This window comes from Miniopterus natalensis, chromosome 12, assembly GCF_054644295.1.
Source record: "Miniopterus natalensis isolate mMinNat1 chromosome 12, mMinNat1.hap1, whole genome shotgun sequence".
Lineage (NCBI taxonomy): Eukaryota > Metazoa > Chordata > Mammalia > Chiroptera > Miniopteridae > Miniopterus > Miniopterus natalensis.
The window spans coordinates 68,555,329-68,574,735 of NC_142092.1; the positions used below are offsets into that span (position 1 = coordinate 68,555,329).

The 19,407-nt window shown below is 56.3% G+C and overlaps 1 protein-coding gene across 2 annotated transcripts in view; it reads left to right on the forward strand.

Moving 5' to 3' along the window:
• The window catches only part of RALGPS1 (Ral GEF with PH domain and SH3 binding motif 1), a 193,442-nt gene extending 177,264 nt beyond the window's left edge, over positions 1–16,178 (forward strand). For both annotated transcript variants that reach the window (XM_016210986.2, XM_016210985.2), the window contains 6 exons: positions 4,326–4,409; positions 5,785–5,890; positions 7,540–7,632; positions 7,786–7,891; positions 9,019–9,110; positions 11,713–16,178. In XM_016210986.2, coding sequence (XP_016066472.1) covers positions 4,326–4,409; positions 5,785–5,890; positions 7,540–7,632; positions 7,786–7,891; positions 9,019–9,110; positions 11,713–11,742 — 511 coding nt within the window. In that variant the 3' untranslated portion in view covers positions 11,743–16,178. The remainder of the gene's footprint in view (positions 1–4,325; positions 4,410–5,784; positions 5,891–7,539; positions 7,633–7,785; positions 7,892–9,018; positions 9,111–11,712) is intronic.
• Positions 16,179–19,407: the final 3,229 nt, after the last annotated feature.

Consider the following 19,407-nt stretch of genomic DNA (forward strand, 5'->3'; position numbering starts at 1 on the left):
GGGGCAAAGCTGCCGCGGATTCATGTCTTCCTGACCACTGAGCCCACCTGTCCACCACTTTTTCAGGCCTCGTCCAAGGCCATTGTGACAGCTACGGGCACTGGCCCCTTGTCGGTCAGTCAGTCTGTCCTTGTGAAACCCCAGATGGAGGGCAGGAAGTGAGGAGCAGCAAGGCCCTCCCTCTGTCCCTGCTCTAGGACCCCTGGAGGGGCGTTTGCTCTGTTCTCACTCTCTGGGGCAGGCGAACCCCACTGCCCACCCCTGGGGCCACCTCAGCAGTGGCATGAGACCAGGCAGGCCCCAGGGGGAGACTGCAGACCTGCTGAGAAAAAGCTTGGTTCTTCTCAGCACCAGTCAGAGGACTCTGGGCGACCCTGAGGAAGAGGCTTACAGGCAATCCAGCGTCCCCCTGGCCACAGGCCAAGGGGACATCGAGTGGGAAACAGGCACGGTGCCAAGATCTTAAATATCATCCAAACCTGGACTATCCATTGGCTCCTTCTTTCTTCCCTCCCTCCCTTCCCTCTCTTCCCTCCCTTCCCTCCCTTCCCTCCCTCATTCATTCACTCATTCATTTATTCAATACGAATTTATTAAGCAACTGCTCCCTGTCAGACACCACCCTGAGGGGCACACTCTAAGGAGGGGAGTGAGGCGTCCCTTCCACTGTCCCCATGGACTTCATTGGAAGTAGGGACTGTGGATGTTGCACCAAGCTGACCTTGAGCAAGCTCCAGGCTCCTCAGCAGTGAAAGGAGGAAGGGGCTGTTTCAGCCAGGCCCACCAGTAAAGATAGCAGGTGCTTCTTTATGCCCCTGGCGAGGTGATAGTTAAGCAGAAGCCCAAGGACATTTGGTGAGTAGGACACAGTGGGCTCTCAAGGGGGTCCTGGGGCCTGAGGAGGCCGTGAGGCCTGAGTTGTGTACCAGGATGGGAGAGATGGCCTGGGAGTGCTTGGTGTCTTTAAGAGTCACCGCAGGAGAGGTGGGCTCCAGGATGTATCCTGGTTTCTGAAGTCCCTAGTGTACCTCGCAGTGAGAGGTCACAGCCTGGCTCTGGACACAGCCTGCAGCACTGGGAGGGGCCTGCGGTCAGGACTGCAGCTGTCTCAGTGGCCTTGGGCCTGTCTCTCAATCTCTCTGAGCCTCAGGTCCCTCAGCCTTGCAGGGAGAATGCTCACAAGAAATAGCACATAAGCGGAGGTGCTCCATTTGAGAAGCTTCCTTGGGGATTTTTATGAATTTCACTCTGTAGGTACCTCTTGTCAGCAAGCAAGTGATTGGGGACATTGCCCAAAGGAGAGTGGGTGACTCATAGGCAGTAGAAGTCCTTTAACAAGTACTGCTGGAGAGATGCCCCGGGGCCAGCAGGACTCGGGGTGGCAGCTTCCTGTCTGCAGATGAGAGTGAATCATCAGGAAGCAGCCGCATGGGACGGCTCCCCACCCAGGTTTGCTGGAGTCGGGGGACACTGTTGATGAACAGCCTCACCTGGGCCCTTGCACAGGTCCACTCCTACCACGGCTCCGTGCACTTGAGATAGAAGAATGGGGGTTCCTTTTTCTGCTAAGACAAGATTACTGAGGCCTTAGTATGAATATTGTCCAAGACTTTTCCCTGCCCCCCAACCTCCTACACCAGTAACAGGGACTCAGGGTTAAATAATGAAATTTAACCCCCTAGATACCTGCCGGCTAAGGTGTACCTAGAAAACTCTCAAGGGGAGATGTCTTGAAGGCCTGTCTTGGCTAGTCTGAATTCTCATGGTGCTCTTGGCTCTAGCAGGACCCTGGCTGAGTCCCCCTCATTCTCCCTTTTCCTAGTGTCGTGACCTTGGGCAAGTTCCTCCACCTCTCCAAACCTTGGAGTCCTTGTCTATAGGTGGGGATAATAGTCCCCGCCTCACAGTGTTGTTTGCTTAACAAGATAATGAATGGGGATTGCTGAGCTCATTACCTGCCACCCATCATCCCTTCCTCCTTGTCACCCGCCATCCCACTGTCCCACCGTCCCTCCGCCCATCATCCTATCACCCTCATCATCACTGTCTTGCACGCCCTTTGGGATGGAGGTGTCTACTTGGCTGCCAGCCCACATCCTCCCCAGACCAGACTTGCCCTGAGCAGGGTTGTCGACTACAGCCCTCCCCCCTGCCACCCCCAAGACCCGTCCCTGGGAGGGAACAGTAAATGGGCTCCCTGGGGTACATGCTGTTCAGCCACATGTTCCCAGCATGATGCCGGGAAAGGTGCCTATGGTTCTGGATGGGGAGCCCCCATGACAGTCAGAGAAATTCTGTGATTTCTGGAATTTTCTTCAGATACCACTGCCCATTCATTTTGCATTTTGTGGCCCTGAACATTCAAATGACAGATCTTCTCAAATCAGGGAAGGGATCGGCTTGTCCCTGGCTCCCCTGTGCTGATGTTAGGTTGCCTGGCCCAGCCAGAGCTGCCCCACCGTCACACCCTCCTCCAGCTCTGCAGGGCCCACCTTGGGAGGGAAAGCTGGCCACTGCAGCCCTGACTCCATTCTCTGCGAGCTGATCTCGGGGAGGAGCCACCATCCCACTGCCTTTCAAGGCCGGGTCACTCCCCAGTCTCCAGGGGGAGCTGGCTCTGACTTTCCCCACCTGGAGCAGCTTGACTGACATGGGCCCTCCATTCACACAGGAAAGCCAGCCTTTCTTTCTGAGCACTTGTGTCTCCATCCCTGAGGACAGGCCAGTGGGGTGGGACAGGTGGCTTCACCTCCTTGAGCCTCAGTTTCCTTTTCTATGACAGGGTGAGAACGGTGCCCCCTCCTGGAGTTGGGAGGCATGGTGTGTGAGGGCACTTAATTGTCTCATGGTTAGGAGTCCATCAACAGCAGCTGCTCTTTAGTGCCAGGAAGCCAAAGCCACCAGAAAAACACTCCATCGGGGAAGCCCAGGGACCGGGCAGCCGGGAGCTGGCCCCACCCCAGGAGACCCAGGGCCTAAGTATGTGGCCATCCAGCCTCACCCACACAGACAAAGCCCACCCAGCAGGAGCTGCAGCTGAAACAGACAAGAAGTGGGGCCTCCGGAGAAGAATGCCAGGCAGCTGCCCACACAGGGCTGCTCCAAACCTGGGCCCAGTCCCCAGGGCAGACTCCACCTCAGCAGGCACCTTAGCCTCTCCCCACCCCGAAAGGTAGGGGAGGAGCTTGGGCTATAGGGTCAGACAGACCTGGGTCCAGATCCTGGCTAACTGGGTTCACATCTCTGTCAAGTGTCCTCATATCACCGAGCCTCAGTTTCCCCATTCTGGGGAGCCTAATCGTGCTTGAACAAAGCTCCAGTGAGAGGCATAGTGCATGGCCTGGTGCATCAGAGTGTTCACTCACTAGTGACTCCTCCGCGAGCCCCCAGCGACCCTGCCAGCCCAGTGCCTTGGGCAGCCCCTCACTCCTTCAGGGAGAACACAGAAAGACTGCTCGCAAGGCTAGACCTGTTGGAAGATGCTGATGTAAAGCTCGCCATCGACACATGTCCGTCCTGCCACATCTGTTAGGTATGTAGCCATGGACCGTCTTGAGAAGGGGACAGAATGAAGGAGAGAAGGTGGCAGCACCCACCCCATCGCCCCGTCTGAGGAACTACTGGTGATCGCAGACAGTCCACTATTGTCGCACATTTTCCTGGGTACCTGGGAAAGAAGACTTCTGAGAAGAAAGGTTGAGAGAAGGAGCCAGAAGATCCAGCTCAGGGAAGGGAGGGTCCATCTCTGGCTCCACATCAGCAGAGGCTCAGCTCAGCGGGAATTCAGACTGAATGAGGAGACTCCTGCGCATGAAGGACGACACCACAGCCAAGTTCATTCTCATGAGAAATCCCCGGGTGTGGCTGGGAGGAGAGCAACCCTGGAGGCGGTCTGTGAGCGAGCCCCCTGAGCAGCCGGCTTACGGCCCCACTCACAGGGTGGTGACATGTCGCGGTGTGACAGCCATTGTAAGGTGCTCGACAGTGTTGCCAGTCACAATGAAGTACCAAAGCTTTTCAGAAATTAGAGCAGATTCATCATTTTCTGTAGCGCATCCCATCCACTCACTTCATTGCAAGCCTCTCAAGGAAATAATTACCTGGAGACCTGGGGACTTGCAGGGATGGAGACCTGGGGCTATTTGTTCACTGGCCTGGCAGCTCAGATGTGCCCAGAGGTGCTTGAACCATGACCGAGGAAGCAGCGGGAAGAGTTGGGGTTGGGGCTTCCTGAGCTAATGACCACAGTCTGAGATGCTCTTGCCTCCTGCAGATTATCTGGTCTTCCCAGCCTGTTGCTAAAACTCAACCTTTTTCCTCCAAAGCAGGGGACGTCTCTATGCCACGCTGGGGCCCAACTGGCGGGTTCCAGTTCGGAATTCTCCCAGAACCCGGAGCTGCGTCTACAGGTATTCATTCATGTGTCTGTCTGTTCGACAAAGAGCTATAGGGTGCATGTTGGATGCCAAGCTCCGTGCTAGAGGCTGTGAGTGAGATGGACATGGCCACTGCCTCAGTCCACGAGCTGCTGCTACAGGAGAGAGAGGAATGGAACAAAATCACAGGTGCCCGTGGTCCCAGAGAAGGGGGTGCTCTGGGAGGGGAGAGCAGGGAAGGCCTCCCTGGAAAAAAGTATGGAAGAGAGAGGAATTAACCGGACAAAATAAAGGGAGGGGAGGCAGAGGGTTATAAGAGTGTCCCCAGGCAAAGGGACAGTCCACCGGGCCTTGAGGCAAGAAGAGGAGGGTCATTCCGTATGAAGGAAAGTCAGGAAAGATGGGGAAAGGATGTGAAATGAAGCTGGAAAGGTGTGCGGAGCCACATCCAGCAGGGGCGTTAGGATGGTGGCCTCAGGCAATGGAGGCGTTAGGGGAGAGGGGAGAGGGCATGACCCGGTCACCCAGGCTGAGTGTGGAGAGCACATGGGAGGAAGGCAAGAGCGGATTCTGGGAGGCCAGTGTTGAGCGTGGGCAGTGGGTCAGAGGCAGATCAAGCTCCCTGTACGTTGGGGGGAGTGGGGTGGCTGGGACGGACATTGCAGGGGTAGAGGGGTAAGAGAAGAAAACCCCTAGGTTTCTGGCTCAAGCAGCCAGGTGGGCGGTGGTGCTGTTCCCTGGGATGGAGCGAAGAGCAGCCTGGGGGAAGGCGCCGGCTGAGGGAGGTGTCTGTGGGGGCTGCCTCTCCAGTGAGCAGAAGCTTCTGCTGTCTGAGATGGAGCTTAGGGGAGACGTCTGGGCTGGTGCTGCACTGGGTCGTCTTCACCCATAGGTGGCACCTGAACCCCCCCCCTCCGCCCAGGCAGAGGGTGAGATAGGAACCCTGAGGAAGAGGCGCAAGTCTTGGCAGTGTGTGGGTCCCCTCTGCTCCTTTCCCACTTCCCCCCCACCTCGCCCACTTCCTCCATGCTCCTCCCAGGCTCCTGCCAACACAAAGAAGGTCTGCATAGTCCTCAAGCTCCCCACGTGGAGAGGAGGCCCACAGATTGAGCCCAGGAGGAAGCCGGTGGTCAGGATAGGGTGTGGGTGCTCCTAGGGGCCTGGTTTGGTCACCAAACATAGGGCTTGCAGCACTCAGATAGATGAGGGGGGTCAGAGTTCCCAGATGTGGGTGAGCCCAGGGCTACCTTCCCTTCATGCTCTCTGTCGCCTTGGGGCCCTCCTGTCCCTGGCCATGCCCCAGCACTGGTGAGTTCCCCAGTCTGTGGCAACATCGTGGATCCCAGTGACTGAGAGGGTCCTGCCCTCAGCTCCTCCGGGCAGTGTATGACCGGTGGTCTCCCCTCAGCCCCACCGGCCCGTGCATCTGTACGCTGGGAAGCTCGGCCGCAGTGCCCACCATGGAGGGGCCTTTACGAAGGAAAACTCTGCTCAAGGAAGGACGGAAGCCCGCAGTAAGTGCACACACCCCTTGGTTGGGAGGCAGCATGGGCCTCAGCGAGGGGCCTGGGCTCCAGATACCAGCCAACCAGGGTTCCAGCCCAGGCTCTGCCACTGAGTGAGTGAGGAACTCAGTTTCTCCATCTGTAAATTATGTCGTAAAGGACTTGGCAAGACGTCATGTGCACACAGTGAGCATGCAGAGAACAGGAGCTAGACAGTTATCTTGAGGATGAGTGGAAGCCTGGAGACCTGGGGAATTAGTGTGAATACTGCCCCTGAGAAGGGCAGCATGGCCTGGATATTCCCAGATCCAGTCCCTCCCCCCCGCCCCCCAGCATCATAAAACAAGTCACAAGACAGGGACAAGGAATCAGGAGGCCTTTCAGGCTCTACCACTAGCCCCCAGGTCACCCGGGCTGGACCCAGATGTCACTGGCCCCATGACCTCCACCCATGGCAGGGCCTCAGTCCCTTCAAAGGCCTCTCTGTTATTTCCACCCACGGCAAGCTGCCTGCAAATCTGTCTGAGCTGCGTCTCCAGGCAGCATCTGCTTGCATCTACTCTGCCTTCCTCTCCTGCTCTGGCCCCTGCCCACCTGTCCACTGCCCATGGAGCCATTTGGAGATGCTCCTCCTACCGACACCCATGAATATGCCAGGGCCCTAGTCCAGGTGCAGCCTCCAGACTGTCCCCTATCTTCTGGTGCCAGGTGGTTCATGGGGGAGGAGTCTGCACCCCAGCCCTGGGCCACACTACCCCTGGACCCGAGTGTCACAAAGCATCCTGTGACATGGGGCCCTGTATCTAGCCTGTTGTACTGACCTGCCGGCCTCTCTCCCGTTCCCAGAGTTCAGGCCCCAGCCACTCTGAGGCCAGAGCAGGACAGTGTTTTCCCAAACGCTGGTTTCCCGATAGGGAACGATGAGATCAGTTCAGGAGGTCCTGACCCTTTTTTTTTGCGTGCTATATTCACCCGTGGGCGTCCGCGGGCGGTCTGACAGCGCTGCTTTCGCCGGGTGTGTGGGGGCCTGGCCGGCTGTGCTGCAGAGCAGGCAGCCCCTGTGCGCTCAGCCCTCTTCCTCCTAAGGCGGGCCATTTGCTTCGCCTGTGCAGAGCCGGAAAGCCACTGAAGTGATTTTCCCCAAACCAAAGAGCCGGGCCCTGAACGGCCAGTGCCAGCCTTCATGCCTAGAGAAACGGAGCCCATGCCCACAGCTCGGCCCTGCGGGTTTCCCACCTCTAGCCATAAATTCTTCAAAAGCGGCGCCATTCAATCCCTGCCAGAGCTCCCTGTCGCAGGCATTATGGTCCTTCTAGCTGAGGTTTACCATACCTGTGTTTTTAAAATGTTTTCCCCCCGGGACATTCTTGGGCCCAGGTCCCCTGAACACATAGAAATTATGCCTTGGCACTGCCCTGGACCAGGTGGAAAAGGAAGGGCTCTGAGTGAAGGAGCGGAGGGGGGGGAGGGCTGAGGGCTGAGGGGCTCAGAGGCACTGGTGAGGACAGTCGCCTCCTCTGGATCCTGGTGGAGGTGGCATCGAGGGGTGTGTGGGGCCCGGGATTGACTGGGAGGAGGGGCTGGGTGTGTGATCAGGCAGCCGGGGCTCTGCTGCCTCCACTCTCGGTGCTGTCACTCAGCCTCCCCTTCCTGCGCAGCTGTCCTCATGGACCAGGTACTGGGTCATTCTCTCAGGATCCACCCTCCTGTACTATGGAGCCAAGTCCTTGCGGGGCACAGACAGAAAACACGTAAGTCCGCGAAAGGCCTCTCCGTGCGGGGACTTCACCTCTTGTCAACAGCAGGGAGTGGGGGGGGGGAAGCGGGGGGGGGGCTGAGTGGCCCGGGCCAGCCTTCCGTGGGGAAGGGGGTGTGAGCCTCCTGCTGCTGCTGCTCTCCTCCAGTATAAATCCACACCTGGCAAGAAGGTCTCCATTGCGGGCTGGATGGTACAGCTGCCCGACGACCCTGAGCACCCGGACATCTTCCAGCTGAATAACCCAGACAGAGGTAGGCAGTGGGCGGAGCTGGTGCCGGCAGCCCCTCGACCGTGTGTCCCCTTCTGCTAAACGTGCACCTTGAAGCGACAGGGACTGCTGAGGTACAGCTTTCCTTTTGCTTTAGGTTCTGATGTTCTCAGGCTCCCTCACTAGCCCACGGAAGCTGCTAGGATCGTGGTCGCTGTGTCCACTGAGCAGTGCACATGGCATGTGGCTGCAGGAATCCTTTTTGTGGCCTCACCTGTGACTGCCGGGGCCCATCACCCCTGGCGCTGGAGTCTCAGGCTCTTAGAATAAATGACATAATGCTGGAGGAGGCAGCAACCGTGTGGCTAGAAGGGTCTTGGTCCTGGGAGATTTCAGGGACACCCCAGATATTACTGGTGCCATGAGACTCCGGCAGTGTCCTGACCCAAGGCCAGCTCAGAGAAGAACCCTTTTACAAAAGCTCCCAGCTCCTCTGGGTTCTGTCCGTACCCCTTGGCCACGCTAGGAAGAAGGGAAGGTTCTGGGCACCATGTTGTCCAGGAGCCCTGTCCGCACTGTTGTTCAGAACAGGTCAGCTTGTCTCCTTGGCAGCCGTGTCACATGACACAGCCCCAGTGTGGCCCAGGCCTTGGATTCTAAACTCCTAGAATAATCACAATATCTGTGATTTTATCCCCGAGAGAAACCACAGGCGTCTTGGTGGCACGCACTGTCGCAGACATTTCAGAGTGCCGCTCATGCGCACCTCTCTGCGCCACGGTGCAGCTTCAGACCCCCTGGTTCTTGTAGCTGTGCTCTACTGAAGTGGCACGTGCAGAGCTGCACCACCTGTTTGCTTTTTAGTAGTTTGATCCCTGTGTTTCAGTATGGATTCCCCTAGTATTATATTTTACCCATTTGAAAACATTATTCTGTCAGGGTCCACAGGTTTCACCAGAGCCAAAGGCACCATGGCCCCAAAAAACGGTTAAGGGCCCTGATCCAAAGAGCCAGCCTGGAAACACAAGGGGGGGCGCTCCTCCTCAGCAAGCCCCGGGCTCTGACCTTCCTCAGTTTAGTTACCCATGTCTGCGTTATCTTCATGTCTCAGTCACAGGCAGACCCTCTTCTGTGACCCACTTCTTAACTAGTGGTTTCTCTACCCATCAGGCAATGTTTACAAGTTCCAGACTGGTTCCCGGTTTCATGCGATACTGTGGCACAAGCATTTGGACGATGCATGTAAAAGCAACAGGCCTCAGGTAAAGTCACCAAAATCCTGCTTGTCACCTGAAATACCCTCTCAACCCTTGGGGCTGAGGGTACTTAGAAAACAGGGCTCCCTCCTCCCCTCAGAGCCTCTCAGCTGGGCTCTCTGGCATCTTCTTGTGATTGGCCTTTTCCCAAAAGACAGGGCATCCCTGCTCGGCTTGTGGCAAAACCCAGCTTCAGGCCAGAACTTTGAGTCTCATCCCTGTGTTCTGCGCACTAAAGGAAACCCACAGAAATATCCATCAGAGCCAGTTAGGCCGCAGCATCTCTTTAGATCTTCCCCCCAAAAGTTTATCCATAGGAATACTCCAGACTGACTAACTGGCTTCCTGGCCCCCACAATCCTTGGAATAATAATAATAATAATAGTAATAATAATAATAATAGCAGCTAGCGTGCTGAGAGCCAGCCGTGGCAGCTGATGAACAGGGCTCTGGCTCGGCTCCCTCCCCCACCACACCCATCACACCCGGGACGAGCAATTTTCAGCCGGTGTGCCACAAGAATTCTTTAAACACGCAGTGCCTATTTAGTCAGGGACTCTGGCCTCTCTTCCCTTAGACTGTCAAATAGAACAATGACGCCAGCCAACACAACAGTAGCCGTCCAGTGTGCATGGATCAAAATCATGCCTATTTTTTGTCAGATTGGCAAAAAATATATTTTTTGGTGTGCCGCAGAATTTTAGTAATTAGTTTATGTGTGCATGAGATGAAAATCGCTGCATTAAACAAATGTAAGTGCCCGTCTACACAATGGAGAGACCAGGGGTTTTGTTTTTGGTGGCCAGTCACCTTAAGATGATGCCAAGTGAACAAGGCATTAGGGCTTGAACAAGGCTGGTGCCACCTCAGGTCACATTAAAAGAGAAAGAAGTCCTGACCTTCCCCATGCTGGTCACACCGTGCACGTCCGGGACCCCTCAGAGGCCCTGAGTGACCTGTGAGCAGGAGGCTGGAGTGGCTCTGGGTCTAACAGGGACTGGCAGCCCTGAGGTGGGCCCCCAGGAGAGTGGGGGGGGGAGAGAACAGGGCCTTTCTGTGGGGCACCAGCCAGGAGCACCAATGGTCGCCCGAACGAGAGCCCATTTAGGGCAGCTGAGCGTGGCAGCAGGGTCACAGCAGGTAGCAGGGAACTGGGTCACACCCAGGTGGCAGAGCAGGTGTTTGGTCAGAAGGACAAATGGGTTGGATTTCATGTGTGGCAAATGTGGGGTGCCACGGAAAGGTTTTGCTACTTTTCAGTATTTTGTCCAATTTTTAGACCTAGGGGAGGAAGACGTTTCATTTTTCTACTCTTTTCCCGTTTTATTTCTAATTTACTTTCAACCAAGTAGTCCCGCTCTGTGCTGTATATAGTAATAGTAATAAGACGTTGGCTACAACTGACTGCTCCAAAGCTGAGGGTTATTTCAGCAAGCCACGGTCCTTCCAGTCCTCCCCAGTGGTGGCAACAAGGGGGGCGCGAGGACGGCCACAGAGATGCATCCGCGCCCTGGGAAGCCCCCGAGACTGAGAGTGGTTTTCTTTTGGGGGGAGTTGCATTTCTTAAAGTTGTTTGTACTAACATTTAAACGTCATAACCCCATAACTCCCAGTTTGTTTGTTTTCCATTCCTGTGAATTGTTAGCACTTGTTTTGATTCCTTAATGTATTGTCTGGGGTACATTTTTTAAAACATTTTTTTACAAATAGAACCGTAGCTATATATTCTCTTCTGTGACCTGCTTTTCTCCTGCAGTGTGTTCCTAAGATTCATCTGTGTCCATGTGTATCATTTTCATTCATTTACTGTACCCATTTTTTAAAATCAATTCTGTGAGTGATCCCCGAGGTAGATTTCCTGCTTTTTGCTGTTTGGAGCAGAGCTGCCCTCCCACCCTTGTGACGGTCTCCTGGTGAGGGCGGTGCGCCTTTCCAGCTCATCACCTGCCCACACTGACACCAAGATGGATTCGTTGTTGATGAGATTGCTTCTCATCAGATCTCCTGGAATCCCCTGGGCACTGTGCGGGGAGGAGGCCTGGGGCTTGCTAGTAGCTTCAAGGGGAGGGGGTAACACCGTGACCTTGGGGGGGTGGTCCCCCAGTAAAGGGAGCTGGGATCATATCCTGGGGATATAGCTATGGGGAAGTCTTGGGGTTCCTGATCTCCCCAAACCTACTCCTTGTGCTTCCACCTGCCAGTCTTGCCACCCCTACCCCCATTCCTGCAGGATCTGTGACTTCTCAGTTTTATCTGGACCCAGGGAGAGTGGTTGAGAGCATGGGCCCTGGTGTCTTAGCCCCGCCACTTACTGGCTGTGCACCTCACCTTGCTAAGCCCGTTTCCTCATCTCTATGTGGGGATGCTTCCAGTACCTGCCTCACGGGATTGTTGGGAGGACTCAAGGACATGATGCATATGAGGTGTTCAGAGCAGTGCCTGGCAGCAGTCACTTCACAGTGGCAGTGTTCACTATTTCTGTGCCCTCTCCCCACCTGACCTCATTCACAGACTCACTGGGCAAGGCCTGGTCCCATCCTTTAGGGACCACTGCTCGTCCCCATCTGAGAGGTTGGGACTTTGACAAAGGCTGAGCTTTCTCTTCTAGGTACCTGCAAACCTTATGTCATTTGAATAAGTCTCTGCAGGACTTGGCGTGACTTCAGAAGCTTCTGGGAGCCCTGCCTGGGACTGGTGGTGAGCGCAGGTCCTGGGCACAGGCCACTGGCCAGGGTGCTGGAGACTCACAGCTGGACTCCAGGGGACGGGGCCTGTGGCCTCACAGTCCGGAGGCCCCACCGGTGCAGGATCTGCCACCAATCCCCAGCGACTCTCATGACACTCATTCAGCAGCTACACTCCATGCTCCCTCTCTGGGCCCTCGTCCGTCCGCCAGCTGCTGCTGCGACTAGAGAGCATTTGGCCCACGTTGGGTCCCCAGTGCTTTCTCCTGCACAAAGGAGTGGACAGTGTTGCCCTGCATGAGGGGCCAGAGAGCAGGAACAGGTTGTGGAACTGGCTCTACACCCCAAGTGCATGGGGTTGCTCAGGGCCCCCTCAGATTTTGTACAATCCGAAGCGTCCTCTGCGCGTGCGTGCCGTGTACGTGTGCATGCGAACGAGTGTGAACTCTTCGAGAAACATGCATTTTGGCACAAGACTCGTGACATCCAACACTTCATTGGCTTTGAGGCCCTGCTTTAACCTTTAGTGACAGCCTTGTCCACCAAGGAAGGTCAGAGTGAGAGCCCAGATCCCCCGTGTTAAGGGTCCCTCGCATTCTTTTACTGTAAACAAACGATGCCTTAAATCGTGTCTTGTTTTCTGTTCCTATGGGTGCTATTCATCTGGAAGGCTGCTTCCGGGCCCGGGTCCCTTCCAGGTCATGTGGTGTCAGCTCTTCCGAGACAGGACCTGGCTTCAGGACTATGGACTGGGCCCCTGCCTGCTTGCTCCTCCCACCCCTCTCCTGCAGGGCCTGAAGGCCCCTCTTCCCATGCCCACTCCCTGCCAGGATGGAAAGCTGTGCCACACCTCCTAGCTCCCCAGAAGCAGCTCGGAGGCGGCCATGCTCACTGCGAGTGGCTGCACCAACCTCTCCCTGCAGGCAGAGGCTTCTGCTCCCTCATCTCACCCCTTTGCCTCCACTGCCAGAGCAGGGCCCACTGGGAGTCCTGATTACACTGGGGAGCTGAGTGATACTGAGGCCTTAAGCTCCCACAGTATTTCCCCCCAACCCAGTCACCAGCAAGTTTTCCATCATCCAAGTCCAAAGGCACAATTGTTGATGACCATGGTGACAAGAGAACCAAGCCCTGGGGAGTGACGGCCCAAGCTCTGCATTCAGTTAAGAGCTCGGCACATGAGCAACATCCTTTATCTGTCATATTTTTAAGTGACTTTTATTTTGCACAAATACATTTTTGTTCAAAATAACTAATAAAAACTAACTTTATTTATGGCAGCTTTGTCACCGTAGCTCCTCTCTTCCTACCCCCCCTCTTTCTCTCTCTCTCATCTGGGTGTCCTAATTGTGAGGGGGAAACCCTAAAATGCTGTTCTGAAAGAAACGGAATTTCTGGTCCTTGTTGCTATCGGGGCCTCATGGCTCACGTGGATCAGATATCAAACCACCGCAACAGTTTCCAGACAAGATGCTTCAAAGCAGCATCTTAACCAAGAAACTGTAACAGGTCAGTTTCAAAACAACTAAAGTAGCCACCACTATATTTTGATCAAATGGTGACAACTTTCCTAAAAATTTAAATGAATTGGTGAGGAAAGATGTTGTCATCAGGATCTTATTTTGTGGGGGGCCTTACTGTGCTCATTCACTAACCCTCCTTCGGAGCAAAGTCGAAAGTACTTTCATGCCAGGAGAAACGGCAGACAGTAAAAGCGAGGCCATCACGCCTTAGCCACTGGTGCTTTGCCCGCCTACCCACAGCTGGGGTCCAGTGCATGCACCTGATTCACAGCCAGGACTATTCAAATTAGCATCTGAAATCTAAAAGCTGAATGAAGGCACCAAACACCCCAAAAACCTCTCACCAGAACCACTCAGTGTTAACTCTCACCTACATTCAGTCTCATCCTGCCTGTTAATTTTTACAAAGTCTTAAGTGTGGATGAATGCGCACGACTGGAACGTCAGCTACGTATTTTCCTTGTATTTCTCCATTCTTCAGTTGTCCTGGGTTTTCTCACATGAAATATTACACATGCCGATCCAACAACCTCAGAATTTCGGGCTCCACTAAATCAGATCATTTTCTGCCCTTTACAAATTTTTCTTCTCTCTTACAAATGTTTCCTTCTGGGCCTAATTTGAAACAGCACAATTGCAGTTCTTTCCAAAGTGTTCAGTCTTTTCACTAATTGAGACTGATCCCCCATCCCCTCCTAGAACTATTTTTAGGTTGGATTCTTGAAGAATCTTTTTAGACCTCATTGGCCAAGTCTGTGTAAAACTGGTACTAACCTTGAGCTACCAGAAGAGTCCTGAGACAAGCTGAGAGACGCTGGGCTCTCCCAGCAGGGGCTCAGGCCAAGCTCGCCAGTGAAGGAAGATTGTCTTCCCGGTGTCGCTTTGCCCCTCAAGCTGCAGGTGAGGAGGCCCGCAGGCTGGGACGGAGGAGCAAGGCTCAAGTCCCAGAGGGGGAAAGTCCACAGGCGGGTTCTCACCCTGGAGGGAAGCGTTTCTGGTTTTTGCTCTTTGACTGTCCATAGTGCACAAATGTTTGTGAAACCATTGTAGGTGGTATGTCTTGCATGCATATGCTGTATCTTTTATTTTAAGCAAACAGATCATGACACCCCGAAAGGAAAATTGTGGGATGCCGTTTACTAACTGGAGTATAGGTATCATTACCATGCCCCTCACCCCTTCCTGGGAGTGTTTTTCACTCCTTTCAGTTGACCTTTTGAAACTCAAGGTCAGCCAAGTGTGTCCTGATGACTGAAATGCCCCCGGGAGGACTGGTTTGATGGACAGCAGTAGCAGTATTGCTCTGAGCGTGCCCGGTGAGAGCGCGTGGCCTCTCCTTCCCTGAAGAAGCCCGTTCGTCACCCTGCCCCACCGTGGATCCTAAAGAGGAAGATACTTAAAAAGATTCTGTTGGGAAAGAACCCACTCTCCTTGCCAACTGAGTTTATAAAGCGTTTCTGTTCTTGCCAAGATGGCCAGTATTTCTTTCATCGTCTTCCTCCCACCTCCGAAGCCCAAGACATGTATCTTTGAGGATGCCGTCTTCCAGGCGGACCGTGGCCCGTGAAAGTGGGAAGCCATTTGCAAGCAGGGTCTGCCTTCATTTCACAGGTGGCATCTGGAGCTCCTACCCACATCACTGATGCTTATGACCAGGCAAACATGGCCAAAAACACAACCTATTTTTAGTGACTTCGTAAATGACTTTATTCAGCCCGTATCATACTGACATGTTGGGCGATTTCATGTTTAAAAAAGAAAAAAACGACATTCTCTGCAGAGCCACCCGTTCACTCATTCATTCGTTCACATCTCCAGTGAGTGCTTCCTGTGTGCCAGGCTCTCCCGGATGTAAATGGCTGAGAACAGGACAGACCAGTCCCTGCCCCCAGGAGCTGACCGCTCAAAGAACAAATAATCCTCACACTGCATCTCCTCTGGCAAGACCCTGCCTGTCTCCCAGCACTGAGTACAAGGCCTGTGCAGACTCCTCCAGAGACGCTTCGAGAGGCTCAGCCGACTGAACAGCCGGCCCCTTGATCTGAGAGTCCAGTGCAGTGACTGGATGGAGTTGCCGTCCCAGGCACTGGTCGGTGCAGAACAGGCGGGGCAGAGCTGGGGCTGGGCACGCAGAGGACCCCAAGGTGGAATGAGAGCAGGGCCAGCATGTTCACAGTATTTACTTCATAGGTTTTTTGGTTTTAATTTCATGTTAAACATAAGTACAGCATGAGTGAGAGCTGCATCTCTTGAGCGTTGAGAATTTGCACCGTGGACCACCTCACAGGCTGCACAAGTGAGTGGACACCAGAGGCAGCCCGAAGTCCCTGCTCCCAGCAGCGACGCCATGGAGCATCTGTCCCTTCTATAACCACTAATCTCTTTACCCATTTCTGAATGACTGAGACCATTTGGTAATGAAACGATAGTAATTAATTTATTAGTATGGTATGACCTTTAAATAAATTTTGTGCCAAAATGCATGGTTTTTCACTTAGCATTCAAAATGTTGCGTAGAGAGTATTTTAAGTATCCATTTCTTATGTATTCTTCAAAATAAGTTGAAAATCAGTTTCTACATTTTAATTCATTTCTTGTTGAACCTGTCCCCCTCTCCCCGGCTGTCTTCCCCAGCACACTCCCTGCATGCAGTTGTGTAAGGACTTTCTCTAATTTCTGTGAAGTGTCTCACCCGAAGTAACACTGAACATCAGCCCTTTGCGATTCTTTAGATTTTTGGTGAAGTATTTTGTTACCTCAGTCTTGTATCAAGTTGCTGTATTTTTCAGCTTGTTACACTGATAATTGTTTCACTAATTAAATACTTTAATGTACAAACATCTTTGTTTACTTTGAAATTAAATGTGTTTTCCAATGAATATTGCTCAATTTATTAAGGTCACGTGTATTTCACTTCGTAAACAGTTGCTGTGCCAGATACAGACATGAAGGAGGCGTGGGGCGCTCAGGGCCCAGTTAAGAGTTATTAGAACATAAATGACATATGGGAGCAGTGGCCTCAGGAAGGACAGAGTCAGTGCTGTGGACACTCGGGGAGGGAGGTGGGGGATCTGGGGATGCTTTAGAGGACAGTGGACATTTGGAGATTGATTTCCAAGATCTGAACACATGGAGGGTGGAGAAAGCAGAGAGACAGACGGCAGGAGGAGCAGGAGGAGGTTGGGAAAGGCAGCCGGCCCAGTCTCACTAAGTAAAGGATTTGGGGGAGGAATGGGATCCAAGTCTGAAAAGATATGTTGGGGCAAATTCATGATGTTAAGCGAAAGCCAGAAACCCTCTCTAGCTTGCTTAAGAGAAAGCGGGACCATCTTACACCGAGGGGAGGCTGTCTTACAAGGGTCCCGTGGGAGCCCGAGGGGAGGACCGAGGTGGAGTCTCAAGGGGCCGGAAGGAGAAAAGGAAGGCCCTGCATCTTTCCCTCTCCCCTCCATTCTCTCTCCAGACTGGCTTCTCTGCTGGAAGGTGCAGCAAGCAAAGGAGTCCTGGGAAAGCTAGTTACTGAGGCAGTGTGCACCAGGGAGGGACGTGATCCAAGCTGATCATGAGAGCCCTGGCCCTCCCTGCCTCAGTTTCCCAGCTAGTGCCTTCCAGAGCTGCAGTAGCGGATTCTCCAAGCACAAGCTCACCACCCCAGTTCCAGGCCAGCATGGCCACGCCTCCCTAGCCAAGACGAGCCCTCTACCTGAGGGAGCCTAGTTCACCTCCTCCTCACAATTCAGATGGCACAGTAATCCCCAGCTCTACCCAGATGGGGTCACTGCCCTCAGCCCCAGTGTAGTGCCCAAGGGCTCTGAGACCGTCGCATTTGACTTGGGGAGGAGGTGAAGGCGGTGGAGGGTGTTGGTTGTCACACAACTGGAAAGTGATGCGGTCAAGACTTGAACCCACCGCTGGCAGCCGGCAAAGCTCAAGCCCCTCAGGCCCGCTGCGTCAGGCGCCGCAAACGACCGCCAGGGGACAGCAGCACCTCCTGCTGGTGGTGGGGAGCTCCGGAGCTCGCGCACAGTGCGGTAGAATGCCTGCCGCTTTAGCATCGGAGGCGGGCACGGTACCCGGGCGCTCGGGGAGCCAGCGACCCGGCGCCCGCGGAGAGGAAACGGGATGGGCGGGGCCACGGCGTGGGCGGGGCCACGGCGTGGGCGGGGCCACGGCGTGGGCGGGGCCAGGTTGGGCGGGGCTGAGGGCAGAGCCCCGTCCCCCGCCGGGTTGAGGTGGGCGGCTAGAGTGAGCCCGGCAGTCCGGGGGCTTTGGAGAGAAAAGGGGACCGTGCCTGTGGGCGAGACACGGGGACGGGCGGCCTCCAGAGGAGACGGTACTACATTAAAATCGGAGGAGCGACGCCCCAGGGAGCCGACCCTCGGGGTGAGGGCGGGGGCCGCGCGTGGCAGGTGGGCGGGGCCTGCGTCAGAGCTGAGGGGCAGGAGCGGGAGGGGCGGGGCCGTGGGCCTTAAAGAGCTGAGGCCCGGGTGGGCGTTTCATGGGTGTAGGCCGAGCAGAGGTGCTGCGAGCCAGTCCCGCGAACCAAGCGGGACCGGCGCGGGATGGGCGTGGCTAGAGTGCGGGGCGGGGACGGGCTGGGGCCTTGGCCCGGCTGAGGAGCGTGGAGTGGGCCAGGCTGAAGTTCGGGGGGTGGGGAGGCCGGGGCGGGGCCTGGAGCTCTCCGAGGGGCAGGGAGTGGGAGGGGCCAAGGTTTGGGGCGGGGTCTGGGCCCGGCTGAGGAGCGAGGAGTGGACTGGGCTGAAGTTCGGGGCGGGTCAGGGGCGGGGCCTGGGCCCGGCGGAGGCGCGCGGGGCGGGGCGTGGGCTGCGGCGCGTGAGCCGAGCGGCCCGCCGAGCCCCGCCGAAGCCCGAGCCCACCCGAGTGCGCCCGAGCCCGCGGTCCCCGCCCGGGGCGATGGAGCCGGAGCTCGGTGGGGAGGCTGCTGCGCTCCTGCGGCAGAGGAGGGCGGCGCTGCGGCGCAGGGGGTGCAGCTTCGAGAGCCCCAGGTACCGCGGCGGGGAGGGGTGCGGCCGGGAGGGGCGGACGCGGGGCGGCCCCGTCGGGGGGGTGGCGGTGGCGGTCCGAGGGAACCCAGGGCCCGGAGGCGGCGGCGCGGCGAGGGGTCACTGGCGGTCTGAGGGTCTCGGGCGAGGAGCCTGGGCGGGGCGGCTGGGGCTGAGGGGACTGGGCCGCCTGAGCGGCCGGCGCGGGAGGGGTCGCCCCAGAGAAGAACCTGGCGAGCGTCGGGAAGCCCGACCGGACGAGCCCCCGGCCAAGCGTCGGTTCTGTGGCAGGCCCCGCGCGAAGCCGCGGCTCCGGGCGGGCTTGGGGCTGTGGAGAACGTGCCCCGCCGGCCTCTTGTAAATCGCTCAAGGACAAGGTCGGGAAATAGCTCTGCCGAAGTCCGAGGAAGGTCTCCCTCTTCCCGGCAGCCGCGCCGCGCCGCCCCAGGACCCCGGCCGGCGGCAGCCTCCCCGCCGGCGCTCGGCGGGTAACGCACACCTGCTGCCTCGCGGCCCCGCCCATCCTGGCGCGGCGGGGCCCCGGCACCCCCGCAGGTGGGGCCCCTGGGGCCCGGCTGACCCGCGGACCCCCTTCCTCGGCGGCCGGCGTGCCTGCCCCTCCTGGCCCCCTTCCTCAGGCCTGGGGAGCTCTCCCGAGACGTTCGGCTCCTTCTCCAACCTGGCGCCCCGCCCGCAGACACGCCCTCCCCCGCCGGCTCGGCGGCGCTCCCCGCGCTCGGCAGACCCGTTCCCTCAGAGCCCTTTCTGAACTTGGAGCGCCTTCTCGGCTCCAGCGGCGCTAAAGTTGGCGCTGCCATTTTTCAGCCCCCGCGCGGCGCCCTCTGACCCGGACCCCAGCTGGATGACTGGAGCAGCATCCTCTAGGCGACTCCAGCAGCCTGCCCACTAGACCTCCCGTCTTTATCCTTCCTGCTCTCCAGTCTACACCCGCACTGGCCGCCGGAGGGGTCTTACCCAAACCCTCAGCTGTGCCCCTCTGCTGCCTAAGTCCCCCCCCCCCCATCTCCCACCTGCCACCAGCAGCTCTGCATCTCCCACAGCAGCGCCGGGGACTGCGGTAGGGAACAAGGAG